Source organism: Schistosoma mansoni, chromosome 2 (assembly GCF_000237925.1).
Source record: "Schistosoma mansoni strain Puerto Rico chromosome 2, complete genome".
Lineage (NCBI taxonomy): Eukaryota > Metazoa > Platyhelminthes > Trematoda > Strigeidida > Schistosomatidae > Schistosoma > Schistosoma mansoni.
The window spans coordinates 10,969,992-10,996,574 of record NC_031496.1 but is presented as its reverse complement, the minus strand read 5'-3'; the positions used below and the strand labels follow the sequence as shown (position 1 = coordinate 10,996,574).

General features: G+C 38.3%; 1 protein-coding gene across 1 annotated transcript; it reads right to left on the bottom strand.

Annotated features, from left to right (window-relative positions):
- Positions 1–2,060: 2,060 nt before the first annotated feature.
- Smp_060950 (putative soluble NSF attachment protein (SNAP)) lies at positions 2,061–16,594 on the bottom strand. The gene is made up of 6 exons (XM_018795658.1): positions 16,465–16,594; positions 14,604–14,680; positions 14,406–14,564; positions 11,825–12,048; positions 3,702–3,875; positions 2,061–2,877 (listed from the first exon to the last, which is right to left on the bottom strand). Exons 1-6 carry the CDS (start codon positions 16,548–16,550, stop codon positions 2,728–2,730), a joined length of 870 nt encoding a protein of 289 aa, XP_018649949.1. The 5' UTR covers positions 16,551–16,594; the 3' UTR covers positions 2,061–2,727.
- Positions 16,595–26,583: the final 9,989 nt, after the last annotated feature.

Below are 26,583 nucleotides of genomic sequence, written 5' to 3'. Positions count from 1 at the left end.
GGACGAAAGTTCGGTCCAGTGCTCCAAGTTTTTCAGTGGTTGTGTAACTTAGATTTATTTATGATCTCAACAAAATCTGTTATGTCTTTTGGGACAATGAATAATAAAATGTAAGCAGCACCTTTTGACTTTCGCCTTTTTTAAACAGGATCAATTACCTGATAGGAAACCTATTTTGTAAAGAGCTTTATATGGAGAGCTTATTAGATTGACCTTAGGTTAAATAATGGTCAAGACTATTTACTGAACCAATATTTTAATCGTTTAAAAATCCCAATCATATTAAAAGACTAATATTTGAACGAAGAATATTCTTTTCGATAAATTCTCTTCAGGTTCTACAATTATATATCCAAATTAATAATCCGAAAAATTGGTGACATATTTAGACAAACAGATGGTGTGGCAATGGGTTCACCTCTGGGCCCTATACTAGTTGATATATTTCTAGCTAAATTAGAGAACGGTCATCTGAAAAAGATTATTCAAGAATTCAAATTTTACTGCAGATATATGGATGACACATTCATCCTGTGTAAAGATAATATTTCACAACATGATGTGCTTAGGCAGTTTAACGAAGTGCATCCAGCCATCCAGTTTACATCGGAGGAAGAGAGTGATGGCCGATTAGCCTTTTTAGACGTCCTCTTAACTAAGAGATCTGATGGATCGTTAAGAAGAAACATGAACAGAAAAAGTACTTGGACTGGACAGTATACACACTTCCTTAGCTTTGTACCTCTACAGTACAAACGAAACCTAATCAAAACCCTTAGCTATCGAATACGCACTATATGTTCGGCGGATGTAGTTGACAATGAGCTAAACACATTGCATGATGCTCTAAGGGAGAACGGGTATCCCAGAAAATTTATAATTAAATATATGATCTTTAAAGTGAAAATAGGCGAATTCCAAACGGTCAAGAAAAAGTCCTTGTTCATGCGCCTACAATTCAGGGGGGATGCCGCTGGCGAAATACTTGCTCAGAGATTACGCAGATCTATCCAAAAATCTTTCAACGCAGGTGAACTACGTTTGGTGTTTTCTACGCGTTCAATGGTGACACCGAGGCTTAAAGATGAAGTTCCTAGAATGACCACTTCATTTTGTATTTATCAGTTCGACTGCTCCTGTGGAGCAAGTTATATTGGTCGAAGTTCTAGGAATTTACATTTTCGTGCTCGTGAACACCTCCCAGCGTGGCTAAGCAAAGGTCTGATGAGGAAAGTAAACAGCTCGATTTTGGCCCATTTAGTACAAACTGGTCATAGTGCCAGTATAAACCAATCTTTTTCAATTATTTATAGGGTCAGTAATTTTTTGCCTAAGCTTGTCAGGCTTAAAGTCCTTCAAACGGCGGAGGCAGTAGCCATCAGAATGAAGAAACCTGAGCTATGTGTACAGAAGAAATATCTCCAACCCCTACTTCTCCCTTGGCCAACCACAAGGCCAATTAATGAACAATCATCTTAGCTATTGTATGACCTAATTTGACTATGTACTTACGACCTTTCGTAGTCAAATGTAATTGTCTCTCTTATCTTTACTCATAAATCTTTGTATTATTATTATTATTATTGGTTAAATATCATTATTAATCCCCCCTATACATGATTCATTCACATCGCATTGATCCCTCCTTATTACGTCTCACTAATTTTTCACACATTTAGTCTTCCACTTGATCGAATTGTAATTGCACTATCATATATCTCTCTCACCCTATCTGACCCATATTTATATTCTGATCACAGATCTTAAATTTTCACTTTACGTATATACAGATTCAAGTGTTAACATTCTATATGAGTCATATCAACATTAACAATTTTATTCTATCTGATTTGACATTCCTAAATTTACATGCATTAAACTATGTACTTTGCCTTTAACCTGGCCAATTTTTCGGATTATTAATTTGGATATATAATTGTAGAACCTGAAGAGAATTTATCGAAAAGAATATTCTTCGTTCAAATATTAGTCTTTTAATGTTGTATTATCCAGTCTGGTCAAGTATTATCTATATTCATATGAATGCCAAAATCAATTATTGCCTTTTCCATCACAACAAACATCTATATAAGTGACATTAAACATTTAAGAATCCAATATAAAATGTATATGTCATAGTTTTTTTTAGTATAGTTAAGTGAGCGCTGATATCATACAATTACTATGTAAGTTAAATCCACTGTCAGAAGAATAAACTTGTATCACAATAGCACTAATAAAATGAAATATGAAAAAGAAACCAAGTGATTGTTATCACTGAAATAGCTTGTTAAGCAGTATACAGAAATAACAATAGGAGAATAATTAAAGATTATTCATAGTGGGAATTACCAGGTTAAACATGAACAACAGATAGCAGAGTTTACCTTGTAAAACAAAATAAACTTATTTTACAAACACAATTAGACAAAGAGGAAAATACGGAAATGTGTAAATGATAATAGAATGAATTTTATGTTGTAGTAGTAGTTTGTAAAGCTTAACCTCAAGAGGAAACTGTAAGTTAATACACAGGAATGTCTTGGTTGATTGTAAGTGCAAGATGGAGGAAAATAGTGTATTGCACATATATAAGTTCAGAAAAATGAATGGTAACTCAAAAAAATAGACGAAACAACTAAATGTTATTTGGAATGGTTCACAACATGATAACATTTAGTGTTAAATTATTTATTTATTTAACTAAATAACGTCAAGTCTTAAAAATTAAGTGATATCCTCTTCTTCACTTATTGTTTTCTTAAGCTTAAGGAGAAGTGATGTAATCCATGGTTCAAGTCGAGTTATATTGTCATACTCTTGAACAGCCGTTGTAAAAGCTTCTACATTCTCTTGTTCCAAAGCCTCTGATAATTTCTGTTGGAAAAATGAAAACGGTTTATTACTCTGAATAAGCGTCAATCACTTTAAAATAAATTACTGAACTACAATTGAAGAGATAAAATTAGTAGTTTGCTTTAAAAAAAGAAAGAGATTTGCCAGAAGCTACTAATGGGCCGACACACAATTTGTAATTTACAAGCAACCAAGTTTTCCTGAATCGAAATGAGATTATCATGATTAAACGTGTTGATATTTCTATCTTTATGCTACTTGCTTCATTTAATATTTCAACTTGTTTTAACTTTAAAAAATTAGCCATTCACCGGTAAAACGACTTAAGCAACATCCCGAATGAAATACTCAAGATCCGTTTTTGTACTTTGGTGTTACAAATGTGTTGTTCCTATTAATAACAACGTACTCTCTAGTCAATTTATTCGAAATCAAATCGAATTTTAGCAGTTATACTTACTCCTTACACAAATCAGTTACATAACAAACGTATATATAAGCATTCTTAATTGCTTACTGTTAGTGGGACATAGATTGGATTAAAGCATGTTTTATGCATGATGGTGTTGCTGCGCGCTGATTGGCTAATTCTAAACCAATCAGCCCGGGCATATTATTGGAGAAAAATCTAGAAGCTTCTTATGTATATACTATAAATATATGAACGTTATTCAAATCAGTGATTGCTGATTGCTGTTCACTTACTATTATTATTTTGAATATAATTTCATTCCTGTTCAAAGTGTTCTGATTTTGGGGTCTTGTCGAGTGTCATCATATAAGAATACTAAGCAATAGGAATAGCTGGGTCGTTTATATAGCAAAAATACAATTATAACACTCACCTTCATCAAAGCACACTCTCTGGAGTCAGCAAACATAGGATAACATTCTTCATAGGTTTTGAGCGCTTTCTGACCATTGATTAAATCCACACAGAAATGACAAATGGCAGCTTTGAAAAGATGTCCTTTAGCACCATATTTCAACAAGTTGTTTTCCATTGACGCTTTACCAGCCTGAGAGAAAAATAGTCAACAAGAAAACACATGACACGATTGAAATGCATCTCACTAGAATTTCAAATAAAATCAAACACGTTGCGATTATTAAATGAAAGCGTTAAATCAGTCAGTTTGCAATGAAAAACGGTAATGAAAGTAGTTCTAAAATAAGTGTAAATGACTGACAACACATTAGTTATTATTATTTAAACGTATAAACGCTGGTACAAGGGGGCACCAAATATATATGCACCACACTTCATCATTCGATTTGTGTGAAGGCTGATATAGTGTCCGGGCATCTAAACCAAAGCGGGACAACATATGAGTGAAAAGGAAGGATAATAAAAGTAAAATACAAATTTGTCTGCCAGTCAGTCTGGTTGGTATATTTTATATAGAGTGGTTTGACTTTTATTTTTATCTCCTTAAATTTTTTATACACAGTTAGTTCCTTAACTTGTCAAAGAGAGAACTGAGTAAACAGTAACTTCTAATAAAACTGGTGAAAATTAGAGGTAAAAGGACGTGCTTGTGAAGAATCGTGAATGAAAGCTATTATATAATATGGGCCATGTTGACCTTAAAAGTTAAGAAAAGTTTGGATTACTTGAAGGAAAGTATACTTAATGAAAATCTGTTAAGTAAAATTGCATAAACATTAGGTATGTTTAATATTAAGGAAGGCCTTTTGCATAATTTACCCCAGGAAGTTCGAAAATTGAGCAGGAGACAAGTGAAACTTAATGATCACTAGTAAGAAGTATGATACTGAAGATATTATGTTCAATCATGAACAAACTGAAAGAGGAAGACGTGATGTTTGCTGGTCCAAAGACTAATGAGCTTCCAGGAAAGTGGAAAAGTCACAACCTTGAGTAATAATAACCATAATAATAATGATCGAAAAACTCTTCTAACAAGTGTAAATCTACTTGCTCAACTTTATTATAGTGTCTTTTTGATGTCAGTGACATTGACGGGATGCTAAAAGAGAGAAGGTAAGTCAATATTCAAAATTGCGACCTACTAAATGAAACCTGAGTGGATTAATCATTAAATTACCATCACAATTAGCAAAATCGATTCGCCAATTAGAAGTAGTTAGATACAAGTGAAGCATTATGGGAAAAGATGTTTAATACTCTGGTTTTTAATGGGCATTTAACCATTATTCAGTTATGATATTAAGAACGAACAAATCCTATAGTAGAACAGTTATGAATTAGATAAACATTAAATAATTATACTCCCTACTTAACTTAGCTATGGTCGATACACTTTAGTGAAAATTGAGTAGTTGTAATTTGCACTCCAGAATGATGTATTACATTTATTAGTCATAGATGATTAAGTTTTACAGACATGACCATAAAAAAGTACGTTTTACAGGTTCATTTGTGATAAATGAGAACAAAAGCGGCTTATTAAAAGATTATAGGATATTGCGGATTTCTTTCAGAGCCTAAACTTCGATTAGGTGTTACAGCAAACAAGAATGAACTATTAATACAGGCAAAACATCATGTAAATAATCCATTTAATGTAAATAAAAAGGGAGATAATTTATGAAAAAGTATAATTTAATAGTACGGAAGTTAGTTTACATTACGATCTAATACATGAGCTAAACGACTGTTCAAAACTAGGAGATATTCAACTTAGGTTTCTTTTCAATTTAAGAATTTTTAACATTATGCATTTAAGTCAATTAGTTAATGGAACGCAAAAACAATCACTTTACAAGTGAAAATTATAACGCAACCTACGAAATTTCACATGTACACGACAAATTGTTTGACATTGTTGAATTTTCAAAATCAAAGCTAATATTCGTGGATACTATGCTGCTTACTACGTTCTTTCTCAAAATATTTCCACCACTAATCGGAATATGGTAAATTGTAAAGGACCACAGTGTATATCACAGTAATGTGTGAACCTGACTTACAGCCAATATGACCAATACTGAGAAGCATATTCCCTTGAACAGACTTACAGAAATAGATGTAAACAGATATCTGATGAAAAAGACTTGGTGCAGACGAAGACCTGGCACACTTTAAATTGTTACAAAACTTCAAACTAAACTTTTTGAAATCAACAATTAATTGGAACTATCATCAGATACGTGGTTTGAATATTTGGTAGTACGTTGTCAATTATAAATTACGAGAGAAATATTAATAACGTAATAAGTAATTTTTAGTTTAACCTTGATTTATCTATGGATCTATGATACTAAATAAAAATAAAATTATATGTCACACATACCTGAAAATGGACTGCAAGAGTAAACGCTAATTATAATTTATCACACTTTATAGAAAGGTGAGTAACAATATCAGTGTATTCAAAGAATCATAGACAACTTCAGTTGCTAATAAAATGATAGATAGCGTTATATATAGTATTAATCGACAAGCACATTTCCCTAGATTTACAGTATTGATGAACCCAATCAAAAATGAACTTTCACCGTTATCATGGACCGATCAATGTCACACTACCACTGAGAACCTGGAAGCATTGGACGACTGTTTCGTCATTCTATGGGTCTCCAAAGCAGTGCGCATGCACGGCCCTAGGCATGGGAATCGAACCCAGGACCTTAGGTCTGGCGCGTGAACGATTAACCCCTAGACCACTGAGCCAGGATCCAACGGTGTTAATGTCTAACTTCAATCAATCCACAATATTGCACAAAAATCTACCATTATCTTTGATGGGTAGCTGCCTCACACCCAACACGGTTGAACTCGACTGGTAACGGCTTCTCAATAGAACTGAACTTCGTTGACTGATATTGATGACTAAGGATGATAAACTAAATTAACATATTAAAAGATTCACAATTACATGTCCAAGAATTGTTTCTAACTATGGTAGCCTAGGGATGTTTTCGCACAAATCAGTCAGTCAGTCAGTCAGTTACAACGTAGAACTTCGTACGTACGTACGTACATCAGTTCGAGTTGCCATACCACATTAGCACAGAGATGAAGTTGTCGAGTCAAATCCCATAGTGGTAGAAGTAGTAAGAGTATAAGCATTATGTGAAAGATTAGGGTTTGAAGATGTTATTGAAGGAGTATAATACAGTGAAATAAATTTGAAAAGGGAAAAAGGATGGGGACATGAAGAATTCAGAAGATTAGAATTTGGTAGAACACAAAGAGTGGGTACACCTTCGCCATTGCAAACGATTTTGAGCCATGTCATTCAAGGTCTCTAACCATCGATTGCTATCATCTCGCGGATCCCAACCAGGTAGTCTACACCAATCAACATGGCTCAGTCCAATTGTCAGTAACTTCATCGTTTTGTGCCACGTTTTGGTCTGGCTGCCCCTAGCTTTCTCCCAACGTACTCCTACACCATAAAACATTGCACGTCGGGGCAGTCGGTGGTTGGGCATACGTAACACCTGTCCCAACCATCTCAACTGATGAAGTTTCACTACTTCATCAATCGATTTGCCATCCTTACCTAGTACCCATTTCCTAACATCTGCATTACTTACCCGGTGGTCCCAGGATATACGAGTAATGCGTCGAAGACACCTATGATCGAACACTAGTAGCCTACGAATATCCTCTACTCTTATCGGCCATGTTTCACTTCCATAAAGTAGGACGGAACGGACTGCTGCACAGTAAACCCGTCCTTTTGTTGCTAGACGGATATCTCGCCTACGCCATAAATGACGCAAGTTGGCAAAAGCTAGACGAGCCTTCTGTATCCGTGCTGAGATTTCGTCACACACCAGACCACAAGGGCTGATGAGACTCCCAAGATAAGTGAAGCTGTCAACACGCTCAACTACTTCACTCCCTATCATTAGTTCAGGTGTCGATGCAACCCAATCCTGAAGTAACATTTTGCACTTCGAGGGAGAGAATCGCATCCCGAACATGCCTGCATTGTTGCTTATAGTGGTCAGAAGACTCTGCATTTTGTCAGAGTCTTCACCGAATAAAACTATGTCGTCGGCGTATTCTAAGTCAACAAGTAAGCCTCCTGGTAAAAGTTCAACTCCAAGAGATTGAGATGATGAAAGTGATACCTCTAAAAGCATGTCAACGACAAAGTTAAACAAGAATGGGGAGAGTGGACAGCCCTAACGAACACAACTTGAGGTAACCAATTCTGATGATAGTTCGCCATAGGCTCTAACTCGACCAGTTATGTTCGAGTAGAGAGCCTTTATGAGGTTAATGTACTTCTTTGGTACTCCTTTCACTGACAAACACTGCCATAGAACCTCACGATCAACGGAGTCAGATGCCGCCTTAAGGTCAAGAAATACTACTATTGTGGGACGTCTGAATGTATGTCTATGTTCTAGGACCTGACGTGGAGTGAATATCTGGTCTATGCAACCACGTCCAGGTCGGAAACCAGCCTGGTTTTCTCTAGTCTGCTCTTCACGAGCTTTGGTTAGGCGACCTAGTATTATTGAAGCTAATATTTTAGACACTATATTAGTCAAACTGATCCCTCTGTGATTGTCACAGGAGGACTTTTGTCCTTTCTTATAGACTGGCACAATCAGTGATTGGGACCAGTCAGATGGAATTACGTCCAGTTCCCAGATTCTACCTAAGACCTCAGTCAATCTCGTTGCTAGTACTGGACCACCATCCTTAAAAATCTCAGGGGTAAACTTGTCAGGGCCTGCGGCTCTCCCTCGCTTTAGATTTCCTATAGCTTTTTCAACCTCGTAGAGAGTTGGAGGACTTACCTCAATTTGCCATTCAGGACGACTGGGGATCGTGAGTAACTGAAGTGTGGCTGAAGGCCAGTTGAACTGATCCCTAAAGTGTTCTGCCCATCGATCCAATCTCCTGGATTGAGAATGAATGATATGCCCGTCTTTGTCTGAGATAGTTTCGCTAATAGTTGGGTTCCTAATACCGGTTTCTTTAATAAGTCTGAACAGCTGTCTGCTGTTACCTATTGCCACTGCCTTTTCCATCTCTCTTGCTTTCGCTACCCACCACTGTTCACGATCATTGCGTAGGCTTCTTATTAGCCTTCGCTTAAGCTGACTCTGCTCTTCGTTATGTTCAGAGCCAGGAGGGATGAGTTTTCGAGCATCTATCAGTGCGGTAGATGCTGCCGAGATCCATTGTTTCTCCCTGACCTTATGGCTTACCTTACTAGCGGATATCACAGCTGTTTCCACAGCTTTTCGGATGTCATTCCACGCTGCTTCGGGGTGGACACAACTTACATGTCTGTCTAACTGTTTTTCCAGTTGTTCCTGAAATATATTCTTAGCTTGGTTATCATTAAGTAGAACCCTTAGAGGCTTCCCTGCAGTGTCTTTCCTACGTCTAGTAAGTCGCAGACAGATACGTGCTCGCACTAGAGCATGATCTGAGTCTAAACATGTGCCCCAGAATGAGCGACAGTCTTCTATCGAGCCCCTCCATCGGTGGCTGATAGCGATGTGATCTAATTGGGTCCAACGTTGGGACGAATTCGGGGGTCGCCATGTCAAAAGATGTTTTTTCTTATGCTTAAAGTTAGTATTTGCAAGAAATAGGCGGTTATCTGAGCACAGCTGCAACAGACGGTCGCCATTATCTGTTCTTTTAGCCATGACACCATAAGATCCTCCCAGGTGTCTTTCCCTTTCACTTAGTTTACCTACTCGAGCATTAAAGTCACCAGCCACTATTACTACATCAGAACGCCTAGCTTTTCGGAGAAGGTCAGAAAGTTTCCTGTAAAACTCATCTTTTATATCGTCTGAGCTACAGTCAGTGGGAGAGTAGGCAGAGATGACGAAGAGGCAACGACGAGTTTCCCTATCTTTCCGAGTCCTTACTGATCCGTTTAGTCGGACAGCGCATAGACGACTGTCTACTGGGATCCAGTCTAAAAGAGCTAGTTCTGCCCTACGACTTAATGCTATACCTACTCCAGCGAGGCCACGGGAAGCAGCATCAGGGCTTCCAGATACACGAAGCGTGTATCGAGATGGTTCTTTATTTTGATTAGGTGAGGTCAAATGAATGACACTACTCGGATCTTGTATGCGCGTTTCGGAGACGCAGCATACATCGATGGTGTAAGATTCTAGGGTCCTAGCTAAGGAAGCCTGTTGTCCTATTTGGCACAATGTTCGGACATTAAAAGTTCCTACATGTAGTTTAGAGCGTGGTTTCAGGAGACCAGGAATAACGTTCGGTGTACACGAATCGTTTGCCCTAGCGGTGCGAGGTGATAAAAGGACGTAGGAAGGGTTAGTCGTGGAGATAAGAGAGTTGTTAGGAGGTGTAGGAAGGATTTGAAAGTGACCAACTTGGTCTCGTGTGTTGTTACGGGTATGAGGGCATTTATCACTTTCCGGCTGCCCACACCGTGGAAGGGTATTTCTTGAGGGACCTGAAAAAGAAGTTGGATTAGTGTTGGTCTGAACGACCTGGGAGCGTGACCGCAGTGCCCAAGGGACAACTGCTTGAGGTCGGTCACACACAACTTTTTAGTGAGTAGTTTTTGTGTTAGCTCCGTTCTTCAAAGGACCTTACCGCCGGAGACGGAAATCCATGGGATAAGGCGAGGTGTGCATTTTTAGGGTCGACCTTTTCTAACCCCACCCCTCCTTGTGAGAAGGCAGCATCGCTGTCATGCTGGTTGTCTGAAGGAAACACCTTACTGCCGTCACACCTCTGTATAGTCGGCAGTACGACTTCGCCTTCGGACCTTGGGATTGCTGCTTTTAGTCTTACCGCTCTTCAACCGACCTGTCTGGCATGGTAGGACCTCGAGGAACGATTGTTCCAGCCAGCATAGCTCGATTGCTTCATCACGATAGGCAAGCCCGACCACCACGTCAAGGTAGCAGCAACGGTCGGGCACAAATCAGTGGGTTACTTGAACAGAATGCAGACCAATCAACAGCTCAAACCTTGAATATATAGTCACCCTTGGTCAAATACAACCACGGAAATCATTGTTTAGAACCAACTACAAAGTCTAAAGCACAGGTTCGAAAGTTTGGGTGAGGAATTTGTGCACAGGTGAAGTTATAACAATTCTCTATTTCAAACCCAACCTCTGTTTGCGAAAGTCATGTTCCATCATATATTCCTCCCTCCTAATCTTACAAACCGTAAGTGCTAATAATTACCTTATTTTTCACCTTGGTAAAGTTGACAGTTGTCTTCTGAATTTGCTGCGTAAATTATTATCTCTTATTAACTCTGAAACGATTACATAACGCTTTGGTAATTTTTGACCAAGTCGCTAAATGATGCAACACCCATTTCGTCCAATACTCAGGAACCTCTGGTAACTTTAATTATTTTGAAATGACATCCTTCTATTAAGTGACTTTCATATACAATACCTGAAATATTTTGATTGCTTTATTAAATGATGTGACACTTCTTTTCTGTGGTCTTTCACACTCAATACTTGGAAACGTATGACTATCTTTGATAATTTTTTTCACATTTAACACTCCTTCATTTTGTTATAGACCAGTGTATGTAGAAATTACCTACAAACACGACCGTTAACTTCAAAAAAATATCTGAAAAAATTTTCTTTACCGAAACGTCCTCATTGTTTTTAACCACCCAATGGCTTTTGTCATAACACGACCGATTGTCATATTAAACATGACAGATTCAAGATCCATAAAGAACACACGTCCATCAGAGGCCGTAGACCTACCTTACTGGAAAGCACAAGATTCATAAAACAACTATTCCTCTGAAAGTTTTTGTAAATTTTAGGGCTGAGCATACATTTTACACCTTTTGTTATACTTAATTTAATTTTAGATGAAAATAAGAGCATTAATAATAGTATAGTTCCAGCAGTAACCATAAGGACGATAGTGGTGACTACAGTCCTTATATCAATAGTAATTATCAACATAATGACAAAAATTATCAAACCAAGTCTCGATACCAAGATATAAATAACAGCAACTCAGACAATTATACCTCTTCAAACAAGTTAGCAGCCTTATCGCATTGTCCCAACTGACAGGCGAGTTGAGCCACGGCAAGCTGACATTTCATCGCTGAACTGTTAGATTCTTCACCCTTGTAATAATCAGCTGCCTGTTCGTAGTGACGAATCGCCTGTTCGATATCTACTAAGTCCTTTTCATAAATTTCAGCTATAGTCATGTGGTGTTTTGCAGCTATAGTAAACCGACCCATCTCTAAATGTAAAAAAAGAAAGATTAATCGATAAAACTTAGTAGTATATAGCGCAGTGTAAGTAATAACCGAAAAACGACCCAATCTGGAAGAAACGTTATTGGATAAATTGATTTATAACATGCTGAGAAGCTGCGGGTACAAGCGTGCGACTCCAGTGAAACAGATGAGGAAATAAAAAACAAAATAGTTCTCCACAAGTACCTTACAGGTATTTATGGAACAAAACAAATTATTCAACCTGTTAAGACTTTTACTAATATAGAATATTTACAGCTATTAACGAATGACCGCTTGATATAGCTGATAACAAAATACAGTATAACCTGCGATATATGCGAAAAAACTGATGAGACTAGATCTCAAGTTAATCGATAAAGATGTCGATAAAGACTGACTGAGACACCTGGATTATAAACTTGTCACACTGAATTACCTTTTTATTTAACATTCAATAGCGGTTGAAATAAGATTAAGTTAAACGTATCCATACCTTTTATCTTTGGAACCATGAACAGTTTAAAATCCATAATCTGCTTTCTTCTTTCTGATTTGAAACGTTCCTCTCTATACTGACAGTTTCCTATTTGTATTGGTTCCTTTCTTCCTGTGATGTAGGTACACATTCCAACTTAAATCTAAGCAGTTTATTGCATGGTTGCAAGCCTATCTGTATAAAACTGTATTCATGAAGTCATTCAGTCACAACAATACAAAAATACGGAATAGTATAGTAATAAGTGTTCAGTCGAGAGTAAGAATATTTCGGAAAAAATATATCCATTTAGCTGATTTCATTGCAAGTTTATTTATGTCTTGCTTTACACAATTTGAATATCTAAAAAATGAAAATTCCTATTATTAGTAGGAAAATGTCTTAACACTCATGGAATCTGGATGGACATGTGAAAAGTATCAATAGTGATGAACACTTTTAATGTAATGATCATGCTAAGCACTTCAGTCAAAAATATGACTTTCATTTTTGCACGAAGTCTAACTATGGAAACAAATTATTTCAGTGCAGGAAATGTAAGACTTTTCGACTACAGGTAATTTAGTGTGACATATGAAGTCCACTATTTATAGAGAGAACTCTGAGTAAATGATTGACATTTATTGACTTTAGCATTACGAAGCCTTATTTCGCTTAGTTAAATCATATAAAAATAACGAGGAGTTAATAACCAGTAGCAAGGCTAACTTATATGATTTCCTTACTACACTTGTCACAAAATTTGTAAGAAATTTCGATATTGCTTTGTCTATAATTTCAACTTCACAACCGAAAATTTCATTAAAGTACGAGAATATGTTTACAAGTAAATCTGACAATAATTTAATACTGGTAGATTTATGGCAGTAATCAATAATGTCGAAACTAGTAGGTATATAGATAGAATTAAACCAGATCATTGATTTATTAAAATCTATGAAATTTTTTAATTGTGTATACTAAATAGATACCTGTCAGCTGAAATAGACTGAATTAGAAGAAATAATATCAATGTATTGTTAGGTCAATGCATGTTCGTATAAAAAATAACAAAAAATGTAGAACTCAACTGGCTCGTACAGACTATAAGTCACTCTTGTTGATAAAAATATTGTCTGAATGATCAAAACTAAGTAGATGAAGTTGAGCACAAGTCTGTAGCCGGCTGACAGAAAAAGAAGTGTTTTAATTAGCCTACGCCACATTTACACAACTATTGTACAACTTTGTCAGGAACGGAATATTTTGGCTAGGGAAACCCAATTGCAATGTTCAAACTGCTGGCAACACTCACTTATCTTTGAATAATTTGACAATAAAAACTATCCACAATCACCCGCAATTTATGTACAACAGCAGTTTAATCGTCTGACAGATAGGTTTATAGTAGTAGATTAGAGAGCTAACCCGAATAACAAGTACCTTAGTTTATATATATATATATATATATATATATAGAGAGAGAGAGAGAGAGAGAGAAGAGCAAGTGATATCACCTGGTTGAAGAAACTGAAGGTACAACGGAGTCAGAACCTGAGGTATAGTGACTAAAAACCGAGTCACATACCCCTACTGTACTCGCTACACTCATATGCTTTCCTATACGATGCCATTAGAAAGATTATTGAAAAACACACGATAATCGAAACACATAGACTGGAAAAGGTAGTGTTTAGATGGAAGATGGAACAAAAGCCCAACCGGACATGCTAACCAGCCTACGAATAGTACGTTAAATTAACTACTGATAGAACACAATCTAAAGCAATTAATTTCAAAAAGTATAACTTTGTCGAGTAGTATTAGTAAAGAAAATGTAGTATGTGTATGAACGACAAATCAGGCACAAAATGATCCACTAACCAGTATATATTTCGATCGCCTTTGTGAGACACTGAATCGACTTTTTTGGATCATCCTTCTTAAGAACTAGCGATGCGTTTACATAATGCGTAGCTGCATCATGCTTTGACTTTTGGCTCAAACTTAGGTTAGCAGCCTCTAGAAATGCATTACCGGCCTCTAAATGTATCAAATAGAGTCTGTTGAACCAGTCCTTACCAGTCCAATTATGTGCCATCTTAAAACAATTTCCCGCTTTTTCATACAAAGATATTGCTTCATCTGTCTTGTCCGAACTAAAATGGAAAGTGGAAAAAAATATGTAACGACACACGAAAAAATGAAATATAACAGACATAAGTATCCATCAACTAAGAAGATGCAATACCGTAAAAATGTAAATAATAAATTATAAACCACTAAACGGATAAAAGTTTTGAAACGTAACACGTGCTAATTTACTACAATTATAGATGGAGCTCCATCTGTAATTCGGAAATAGTATACTAACCGATTCTACTAAATCGCAACCTAATAACAAAATACGTTGAAGAATATGAACAATACGTACAAGTTTGTGCTCTAAGCTACTACTTAGCCACCCAGCCTTCAGAACTGTAGACGAGATTATTTCTATCTTCGACATTACCAACATAACGATAATTTTGAGAATGATCACCTGATATATACAAACCGATACAGCAACGTTTACAAGAAAAAATAGAGCATGCGGTCAGTATATAGCGATCCCACACACCATACTTAACATCAGCAAGGTGCAAATTAGTAAGATGAAGTTCGAAAATAAGTTAAAAATATCAACAGCTTCGGGAACCCGAAAAATGTTCGAAGGAAATAAAGACTGTGAAACCATACTACACTTAAGAAAATATAAAGAATGATTTTACTGCATGACTGAAACTGAGACTGATTTCGGACTTACTTAGGGTCTCAGACTACAAATTATGATGAACTGGCTAAATCAAACCAGAAAATATTAGACTCTGAATATTACCTAGATTATTAGTCAATAGCTTCAAAGTCAATGCTGTATCTTGATTTGGTCTTTTTGACAATATCATATAACTATTGGGAAGATTTTATATGACACTATTGATGAGCAATGTTAGACTATTAATCTGATATGCAGTGAAGGAACAGAATATAACAGGATTTTAGTTTATACGGGAAAGTATTAACAGTGGTTGAAAGTTTATACAAGATGTTATTAGTTAGCCACTTCGATAATCGACTACTAGTTTGGAATAAGTTGGAGATATTTTACAGGACTATGGGACTTGGCCAAAAATAAACTATGCAGAGGCTGACATGCATCAGCATTGATCAGAATCTTAACACAACATTAGAACAGAGAGGGAATTAACCAAGTGATATCTTTTTATCTACTACTGTTGTAAAAGGTCATATTTTTATAGCACCACCCGCAATCACTACAAGGACGGAGGGTATTTGAAAAAAAACTTTACGACGCAAGACAATTATTGCCTATTCATTATGGGTGTATGTGAGTTGAAATTACTAAGCAGATTTGAATTTAGCATCTAAAATAATTTAGGTCCCCGCTTTCTTGCGAATTTACTAAATGCACCTCTGTCATCAACGATTTTGAACTGCATGAGACGAATTTTCTAATATGAAGGACGTACCTGATGGGATAAAAGTATTTTTAACTATTAGAAGTTATTTACACCCCGAGATCCTGCTGATGTACATTAATGCGAGACAGCTATGATTAGTAATAAATCCTTCCGAATATCAGGAGTTGGAAGACACTCATGCTGAAGCAACTTGACGTATTCACCAGGTACGTTGATATTACCTATACTTTAGGTGTGAGGGCTAATATTACTACCCGTGGACCTAATGAATAGTATAAGATGTAGACCTATTTAATGGTGGCTTTGATACTAAAAATTAATATTCACCGGCTAAGAGAGTGTATGATGCTTTAGGGACAATAAAAACAAAGTGATCAATTAACAGACTACCATAACTAGGAAACCCAGGTCTTCGAAGCTACTATTTCACGGCCCAGGATGAAGATTCTAATAAGACTTACCCTAAACCGAAAGAAAAGAACCCCTTTTTATTCTTTTTTTGTGCCTCAGCAATTAGTTCTCTCGCTTTCTTTTCGTTTTCATCCATTACTTAATAGTTGCCTGCAGTTCGAAACAACCGCTAGAAAGTACAGAAACTAGTTCAATCTCCCTCGCCTAGAAATAACTAAACGTATGCTTGTCTCGTCCTACACATACATTGAATCATTTTTTTGTATTGTAAAAATCTTGTTCTTTTTTTCTGTAATGCAAATGAAAGAGCTCAACGTATAGCAAATATATACTCAGAGGTGATTGCCTTTGTCTGAGTTCAGTTTCGGTTTTAGTCTAGGAGGGACAGGAGGCTGACTATTTTTTGCTGGTCCTGACAACAGAACAATGATGCCTGCATACAATTATGGTTTTTATGTTTTTTATACTATTTCAATATACTCAGTTCCAATATATCCAATAAGCCACCCTCTTAGGGGTCTGAGATTACTTCGGTTGTGTTCATCAAGTTCTGTTTATCCTAAATTGGACTAGTCTATGAGTTCTCAGTGAGCACATCAATTAGAATACGGCTAATTATCATGTTGGCTTCGCGATGGATCATATGATTGAACAACTGGATGTACATCCAAATTCTGATGCATTCGGAGAGTAAATGGAAAGGTTTGAAGTTCGGAATATGACGAGGAAAGGTGTTGAACATGATGGAATTGTGACTCATCTACTTACACTCATCAAAAATGGTGTTTACAGCTTGCTGAAGGATTCAGCATTTCCGAATAATCCTATTTCACTCTACTAATTGCAGGAATTAACGTACCAAATCTGGAACAAGAGCTCACAAATGCCGAAATGCTCGTTCTTAAATGTTCAAAGTGCATGTATCAATCACGAGGTAGTGCACGAAACTGACTTCCAAAACATGAAGAACTTCATCACATCAATCGTTTGTTCTAATGCGATTCATACTCTAGGCCATACGTATTGGCGTTTAGTCGACGGCAATTCCCGTTTCGTGAACGTATGTGAAACGACTCACTGAAGAATTACAAAGCAGTAAAAAAGTTGAGCACAAGTTTGGTGAATGTTGGTAAACTTCATTCAAGTAATTTGTATGCATTTCTTCTTGCTAAATGTTCAAGTGTGTTAAAATCTGACAAATCAAGTCAGTTTGTAAAACTACTACTAATATTCTATCACTAGTGATAATAAACCATATGGTTCGGATTTATCAAGTTATGTGATTCTAATGTTCACTTATTATCTTCATTCACGGTTTCGAAAGATACATTCCGTATTCAGAAGCCATTATATGTAGCGGTAAATTAATTCACAGAACAAGTAGTTCTGTGAATCTTCTACAACTTTTCTAGTATACTCATAAATGTGTACATCCTTTATCAAAGTATTATTGTGCAAAAGCTGTTTTTACGCTATTGCATGTTATCAATATGCATGTATACCGGCTTACAATGTGTCTCATGTTTTGTGTCGTTACACACGAGTGTATTTCAACATGCACTTGCAATTTCTTTTTTCCTTCTCTAGAACGGCTGGAAAAGATGGAAAGCCGACGAAGAGTACGTTGAGCAAAAATTGTCATTGTGAATTTCCTTTCATTGTTACCTTGCACCACATGTTCCCTTATATTAGGGAAAGACGACCAGATGCTGATGAAAATGACAAGCTACCAGAAGAGTGTTTGCCAACGACAAACTCGTAGGGTTTAAACATTTGACTGGATACGTCTATAGTCATCATACTTTTGGGTATTTTTTTTATCGACCATTGGTATATCTGTTATGGCATTGGTCCTAACCACACGATCCTCAAAGCTGAACACGAGATAACTGGGGAAATGGATATCCAAAATTTAACACGAAGGGAAGGTCAATAATGGTGAAGGCAGCAATATTCATGCGTTCATTTGGAAGGCATGGCTCAGCTTCACAGACGTGGTCATTCTTGTATAACTTCTATTCACATTAAATGTATTGTTCTATCTCCAACCTCAATGTGTTCTCCATCATATATTGGTGGTTATTACTACTGGATGACTTAGCGTAGGAACTGATGTGACTTCCACGTAAGACCTTATCGACTAGGTAGTCACGTCATGACAAATTTACAATTTCAGGATTAGGTCTATTATTATAGTAGTACTAATGACGAAGCAGACCATAATTGTACACGCTATCTAGTCGACACTGGCCCAGAAGTAAGCATTTTTTCTGCAAGTGCCAACGACTGTCTGCATGAACTGGTCTCTAGCTTACAGGCACCGAATGAAATAGCGATTGATACATATGATAACAGACGTGTTTATCCCAAAGAGGATTTATGTGAACTCATCAACTGAATTTTTTTGTTGCAGATTTTTCTATGACAATCATTGTTATAGATCTGTTCAAACGCCATAATCTACTCATAGACGCGAGTAAGCGGATGTTAGTAGACGACAATACCAAACTACTTGTTTGTGTAATTTCGTTTTCCCATTTAAACATTAAAATTAAAACACGAAGTACAGCGAAGGGATCTCTTTTCAACGAATTTATAATCAAGCTGTACAATCGTATATATATATGAAAATGTTTTGTTAAAGTACTAATTCCGTGAGGAAATGTTAACACTAATAACCAAGATTATAATACTAGATTACGTAATACGAATAATAACAATAGATTTAGTGGATATAATAAGGTGATTAAAATGAACAAAATGTTTTGGTTACAACAATTAAAGGTCATTAAAGGTCATATAGGTGGACGACAAATTTGTCGTTTGTGACGGTAATTTTGATTTGGAGGATATCTTACACTCCTTTAATTCATGCCACCCTTCCATAGACTTCACATTAGAAAGAGAACGAGACCAATCAATCCCTTTTCTCCATGTACGTCTAGTGAGAAGTAATGGTTCTTTAAAAAGATCCATCTTTAGAAAGCAAACATGGAATGGCCAACTAACCAACTTCTATAGCTGGGTTCCGTTAAGTAGAAAGAGAAATGTGATTCATTCATTATGTTATCGTGTACATCAGATATGTAGTACGGAATGCATTAACGAAGAACTCGTGTTCCTCAAGAAAACCTTGATGAAAAATGGCTGCCCGAACCGGTTCATAGAGAAGAATATGGATAGAAGTGGCTTCGACAGGAAACCTAGTTATTCCGTCCCAAAGAAAAACCTTTATATAAGCCTGGAATTTAAAGGTGATCGAACATCAGGCGTAATTAAAAATCGTTTAACAACAAGGATTAAAAGGACATTTAATGCTGCTAAACTGCGAATAACCTTCACTAGTAAGAACTTATTTTCTGTATCCATAAAAGATAAGCTTACGCGTTTGGTCGCCTCTGTGTGCATCTACCAGTTCACCTGCTCTTGTGGAGCAAGGTACATCGGCCGTAGCCAGCGCTCGCTTTCAACTCCGATACGAGAACACATCCCAGTATGGTTCTACAAGGCCGAAAAGAAAGCAGTTAGGAAATCTATACTTAGACACCTAATAGACTGTAATCATTCTACGGATCCACAGTCTGATTTTAAGGTTGTTTATATGATTCATTCAAATCTACCTAAATTTATTCGTATTGAACTCCTAAAAATAGCCGAAGCTCTTACCATCCATGAGCTCAAACCAGAACTATTAGTTATTAGTGTTAACATTTCCTCACGGAATTAGTACTTTAACAAAACATTTTCATATATATATATATATATATATACGATTGTACAGCTTGATAACAAATTCGTTGAAAAGAGATCCCTTCGCTGTACCTTGCGTTTTAATTTTAATTTCGTTTTCTAGTTTTAGGTTATCCTCAGCTACCGTTAAGCACATAATCGGTCGATAGTATCACCGGATACTCGACAAGTTCCTCTGTGGTGCATCTACTTATACCGACAGACATAAATAGCATGCAACACGGATCCAAAGTGGAAGGCCTGTCAAAAGAGGGTCGAGAAGATTAAACTGAAAAAGACAGAAAGTAGAACAGAGAGGAATTGCGAAATGGAAGATTCATGAAGAATGTATAGGACAAGTGGTGGGAGATTCACAAAAGAAGCAATTAATGTATGGTTTTCACATTTTATCAAGGAACTATGTAATTTTGCGTTAGTTAATAAACTGATTATCCTAACTAAGTTTTCGTTCACAGTACCTAGAACAGTACCAAACACGATCAATTTTACAGTATGTGACGAGCAATGTGACACATCATCACGACTACAAGATTACCTGTATTTTTGATAGCGTGCCGACTAGCTCCCGGAAAGCTAAGCCTGGCCAGGACCGAATTCGAGCATGTGATGAACTTTGGGGTTGTCCAGCAACCAAACAGCTCACAGGCATTTCCTCTGCATATGGTACCTAAACAATCCAGCAACGACTGACGTCTAACTAGTGACCGTCGGTGACTGGGGGTATAAACCATTCATAGCTGTTACCCGTTGCCACACATTCACGATTTGACAGCTACTTTAAAAAGGTACAAATGTTTTTTTCGAAAATCGGCTTGGTTAAAGTATACAACCAAATTCCCGTGGCTGCCGATGATATTCCTAACACCTCATTACATTTTCCAGCTTCTACGAAATTTTGCGCATGTTTTTAGGCCTAAAAATGCTGCACAAATTTTCCCAGAGACTCACTGATGACGCTTTCCGAGGTCCCAACCTCGTACATGCATATGAAGATGACTGCCTGATTGTGATTCCGAACAGAGAATCCCATCTCCAGCATCTGGACCCTGTCTCCGAATGAATGCGAGAACATGGCATTACTATAAACATTCAGAAATAACAAGTCAGCTCTGACTCTTTAGATTTTCTCGGACATACTATTGGTGCTCAAGGCATTCGACCCCTAAAGCAAAGTGGCGGCCATCCTTGATTACCAGAGCCGACCACAATCGAGCAACTACGAGCGTTTAACGACCTAGGAAGTTCCTATAGACGGTTCATACCAAATCGCGCGTCTCTTATGATACTTTTAACCGACCAACTTCATGGGAATGCGAAGTCCATCAATTTGAACGATATCACGAAAAATAACATTCTTCACAGCTGAGGAACTTATCGAAAAAGCAAACTGTACTCGCATGCCAGGATGCCGAAGCACTCATTAGTATCACAGGGTACGCATCTGGCTCGGGAATCGGAGGAGTCTTACAACAATGAGTTAACCCCACCTGACAACCTTTGGCATTATTTTCTAGACGGTTGATAGCCAGGGAATTGAGATATAGCGCTTTTGGTAGGGATCTCCCAGTCATGTATCATGGTGTATCGCACTATCAACACTCTATAGAAGACCGACGATTCCCTCTGTTTCCAGACCATAAATCTCTCACCTTCTCTCCTAGCTCATCTCCATACAAGAACACCCCTCGAGAGTCCCAACCACTGGACTAAACTTCACAGTTCACTTCAGATGTACAACACATTCCTGAGGCAAATAATGAAAATGAAAAGCTACCAGAAGAGTTTTTGCCAACGACAAGCTCATAGGGTTTAAACATTTGGCTAGATACGTCTTACAATAATGACTACTTCATTAGTGTAAGGGAGTGCGCTGTAGCGGTAATCCCACAAAATAAATAGTTCTGTGAGTCACCGACCTCATTAGTTTTACTGAACACAGCCTTGCTGAAGACGTCCGGTTACGCACCCGCACCAGATCGCGAGCAAATACGCTGGGCTGCATATCCCTCGCAACCACTAGCCAGTTTAGACCAAGCGCTTCTCGACATATCGATAGCTTTCCAAATATATCATCGAACCCCTTCATTTCTGACTTCTATTTTAAGTGGTTTGGTATACTCCGATTATAAAGGCATTACGTGAAAAAGCGTTGTCACACTCCGAATACCTGTGGTATCTCTTCTGTGACGGAAATTATAATAAAATATTCACGATTCAGTAACTAAATAAACGAAAAACGACCGTAATTTCGGACTGTGATAGACGTATATTGACTTGAAGACGTTGAATTCATCTACATTTGACATCGTTTTGTTCCTATTTCTTCCCTCATACTAGAACTATTTATCTCTGGAAACCGCGATAGAATAAACTCAGTCTGGAATTCCTCCAGACATCAAGAGGTAGTCGACTAGAACTCCTTACTCGAACAAGTAATATCAAGACCGACATTTGATGATTTTGAGACGAAACTGACACTTCACAGAAAAATATGTAGTAAGAATTAACCCGCCTCGTCATCACTGAGCCCAGGAATCGAAAGCGCGCCTCGACATCCAAACAACAGGATACCAAACCTAGACGCCCGGGAAAACCTGGGAAATCAATTACGGTTCGTGACGACTCTGTCATAATCATGAACCTTATTGACAACCCCAACCTTCCTCTCAGTTTGCAGGACAAAAACGATAGGATGCTCTGGGGAGAATTAAACAAGAGGCTTGAACTCCCTAGAATAGAGCCTTTGACCGTCACACGGCTCACTCGGGGGAAGGACTCTAACCACCTAAACCACCCGAGGCTGCTTCGTGTTACACTTAAGAATGCCTCCGACGTAGAGGACGTCCTGCTAGCCAGTCACTTACTGAAGTCCGATGGGAAAGTAAGAATACTGCCCGACATACCGTATTCTGAACGAAATCTCATCCGGAACATCCCTAAGGAATCTCGTGAGGCGTTTTTCCGTGGACGAAATATCATTGTGCAAGGTGTACCGGAAAATATGGACCCAACTCAAGCAAAATCTGATATTCGGGAATGGAAATTCATTAAGCATTCCTTAAAACTCAAGAACATATTGACCCAACAGGTAATGCGACTAGCCAAGAGAGACGGAGACTCTAGGCCCCGGCTGTTGAAGATAACCTTCCCCTCCTCCCACATGGCGGCTGCAACTCTGGAAGCATTTCGTGCCAATAGACGTCGGTTGCCAACTGGCATCCATATGCATCCGGATAGGCCCCACGACAGCAGGATCAAGCACAAGGGAAAGCTGGAGCTGACAATTCCACTCGTGGACTGTCTTGATCATAAAAAAAACGTGTAAAGGACAGGGACTACCAACTCGGTAAACATCGTATAAGTAGGCTACCTGTCCACTCACGCACGGCTAATATAGACAAACAGGAAGAAGCTCACGCGTTCCAAATTGAAAGCATAAACTGCCTATACACGAACGCCGCGAGCTTGCCAAACAAAATGGATGAGCTACGTGAACTTAGCAACGCTAATGATGTCCATCTGATGGGAATATCCGAAACTTGGGTAACGTCTCAGTTTATGGATCAGGAGCTAGCAATAACCGGAATGTCTTTATTTCGCAACGACAGAAAAACAGGAATGGGGGGTGGGGTAGCACTATACATACGGTCATGCCTGGATGCGCACCAACTTCACAACCAAGAGTTTCACAATCTTGATGAGTCAGTATGGTGCTCAGTAAGATTGTCTACCACCTTGAGGTGTCTAGTTGGGGTCATCTACAGGAAGCCTACTGCCGACATCGAGTATGACAAACGTCTGCTGGAAGGATTAACTCGCTCTACGCGTCTCGGATTCTCTCAAATCCTGATTCTAGAGGACTTCAATCTTCCTAGAATCAACTTCGTGGAACATACATACATTGGAGGTGACAACTCTACTGAAGCTCTGTTCTTCAACCTCATCGGTGACCTGGGATTATTCGAAAACGTGAAGTCGGCAACTCGTTGGAGAAACAGTCAGACGCCGTCGCGCTTAGACTGGGTATTCACAAATGAAGAATTCCTAGTTGACCACCTCTCAATCCTGGCTCCCCTGGGGAAAAGTGATCACGCCGTCTTATCATTCAGCTTTGTCAGCAAAACGGAGCTAAGATATCCTACTAGCAACAAGCGCTGGAACTTCAAACGGTTGAATGTGTTAGCTTTACAGGACTATCTGCAACAGGTGGATTGGGATGTTCACCCTCAACTTGAAGTGGATGCTCATTGGGATTTTTTACTGCACACGATCTTATGTGCTACTGAGCATTCAGTTCCTAAAATGGTCCCAAAAAGCTACAAACAACCTCCAATCATCAAGAACCGCACTCGTCGTTTGCTAAGCCGCAAAAGGCACTGTTGGGCCGAATATAAACGAACCGACAATAACGATGCATACAGGCAATATAAATACATAAGGAACATATGTTCAAAGGCAATAAGAGAAGACAGGCTTCAGTTCCAGACCAAGCTTATCGATCAATTTGTCTCCAATCCGAAAAGCTTATTCAGTTACGCAGCTTCTCTTCGACAAGGCAAAGCTGGAGTTTCCCAACTGCTTGGTCCTAATGGCCCGACCAATAACGACAGTGATGCCGCTAACCTTTTGGCTGAACAATACTCCCAGACATTCCAGCTGACTCACATTAACTATACTGACGAAAGCTTCACCTGCACCTGTACAGGACTTTCCGAAGTGGACCTGAGTGCTGACCTGGTGCTCCGTAAACTGCAGCACCTAAGAAAAGACACTTCTCATGGTCCGGATATGGTTCATTCCACTGTATTGAGGGAAGCAGCTTCAATCCTGGCGACACCACTTAGCGTGATGTTTGCACACTCACTAAGCAGAGGCAAACTACCGGAAATTTGGGAGCTGGCCCACATCACACCAATTTTCAAAGGAGGTCGACGCAGTGAACCCTCAAGCTACTGACCAGCGGCCCTTCTCTCCATACCTTCTAAAATTATAGTCTCTAATATACGACGGTATACAAGAATACTTATTATCCCTGAAGTTATTCTCACCCCAACAGCATGGTTTCAGAAAGGGTCATTCTTGTATGACTAACCTGCTGACTGCGGTGGATAGATGGACAACCATCCTTGATCGCAAGGGGAAGATTGAGATCATTTGCCTGGATATCTCAAAAGCTTTTGATAGGGTCAACCACATATATCTTATCAATAAGCTTAGACGATTGGGTATCAAACCACCTCTGATTGACTGGCTCACTTTATTTCTAGAAAACCGACATTTTAAGGTCAGGGTTAACTTCACTCTCTCTCAGGCTATGGAATGTCCTAGTGGGGTCCCCCAGGGCTCAATACTAGGACCTCTTCTCTTCTTGATTTACATTAACGATCTTCCTCAACAAGTTTCATCTAACTTATTGCTTTTTGCTGATGATGTGAAACTTTGGAGAGAGATACGTGATCATAATGATATACTAGTTCTTCAGGAGGATCTGACCCGACTTCAAAGTTGGGCAGACGACAACGGACTTACCTTCAACACTTCAAAGCGCAAAGTAGTCCATCTGAGACATGTTGCAGACTATAGTTATAACTTAGGCAACTCCCCTCTAGAAATTTCCCAAGTCGAAAAATATTTAGGAGTGTTGGTACCCTATGACCTGAAATCGTATGCGAACTGTGACAAAAACGCCTCTCAAGCAAACCTTGCATTGATAACATTGAAGCGCATTTTTGGCCAGTTTGACGGTAGAACCTTCCATATAATCTTCAACAGTTTTATTCGTCCCCATTTAGAGTACGGAAACATAGTATTTCCTCCCTCCCTCCAAAAGGATAAGGACACTCTGGAGCGTATACAACGTCGAGCCACGAAATCAGTTCGGGGACTCGAATTCAAACCTTATGAAGAGCGCCTCCAATCACTTAACCTTTACCCGTTAGAGTACAGGCGTCTTAGAGGTGATCTTCTTATGACTTACAGTATCCTTAATACTTCTGGTCATCCCCTTAAACATCTTCTTAAGCTTAGTCATAACACTAACCTAAGAGGTAACACCCAGAAATTGGAGACCCTACATAGCAGAACAGACTGCAGACACAACTTCCACTCCGTTAGAGTTGTCAAGTGCTGGAATTCGCTGCCGACTGAGCTAGTCCAAGCGACCTCCCGGGAGTCCTTTAAGAGGAAACTCGACTTATTCTTAAGGACTAAGGATAACATATTATTATGATTTACCAAATTCTTTTTTTCCTCTATTATCGTTCATATACCTAGGTTTTTTCCTGGAGGTATTGGTGATCCACTGCTACTAGACACGGAAGCCCGTTAAGCGAAAGCTTCTTCTATTCCACCCTCAACCATTTGAACCATTTGAACCGTTTTTGCAGACTGAAGATTGTCGATTGAAGGGATAGATCGAC

What these genes read in the sequence shown, in the direction of transcription:
- Smp_060950 (XM_018795658.1), bottom strand. Translation starts at nt 16,550, where the DNA reads ATGGATGAAAACGAAAAGAAAGCGAGAGAACTAATTGCTGAGGCACAA. An exon ending in GATGGCACATAATTGGACTG is followed by an intron (nt 14,565 to 14,603) that starts GTAAGGACTGGT and finishes TGATACATTTAG; the next exon opens with AGGCCGGTAATGCATTTCTA. An exon ending in GGCGATCGAAATATATACTG is followed by an intron (nt 12,049 to 14,405) that starts GTTAGTGGATCA and finishes TTTTACATTTAG; the next exon opens with AGATGGGTCGGTTTACTATA.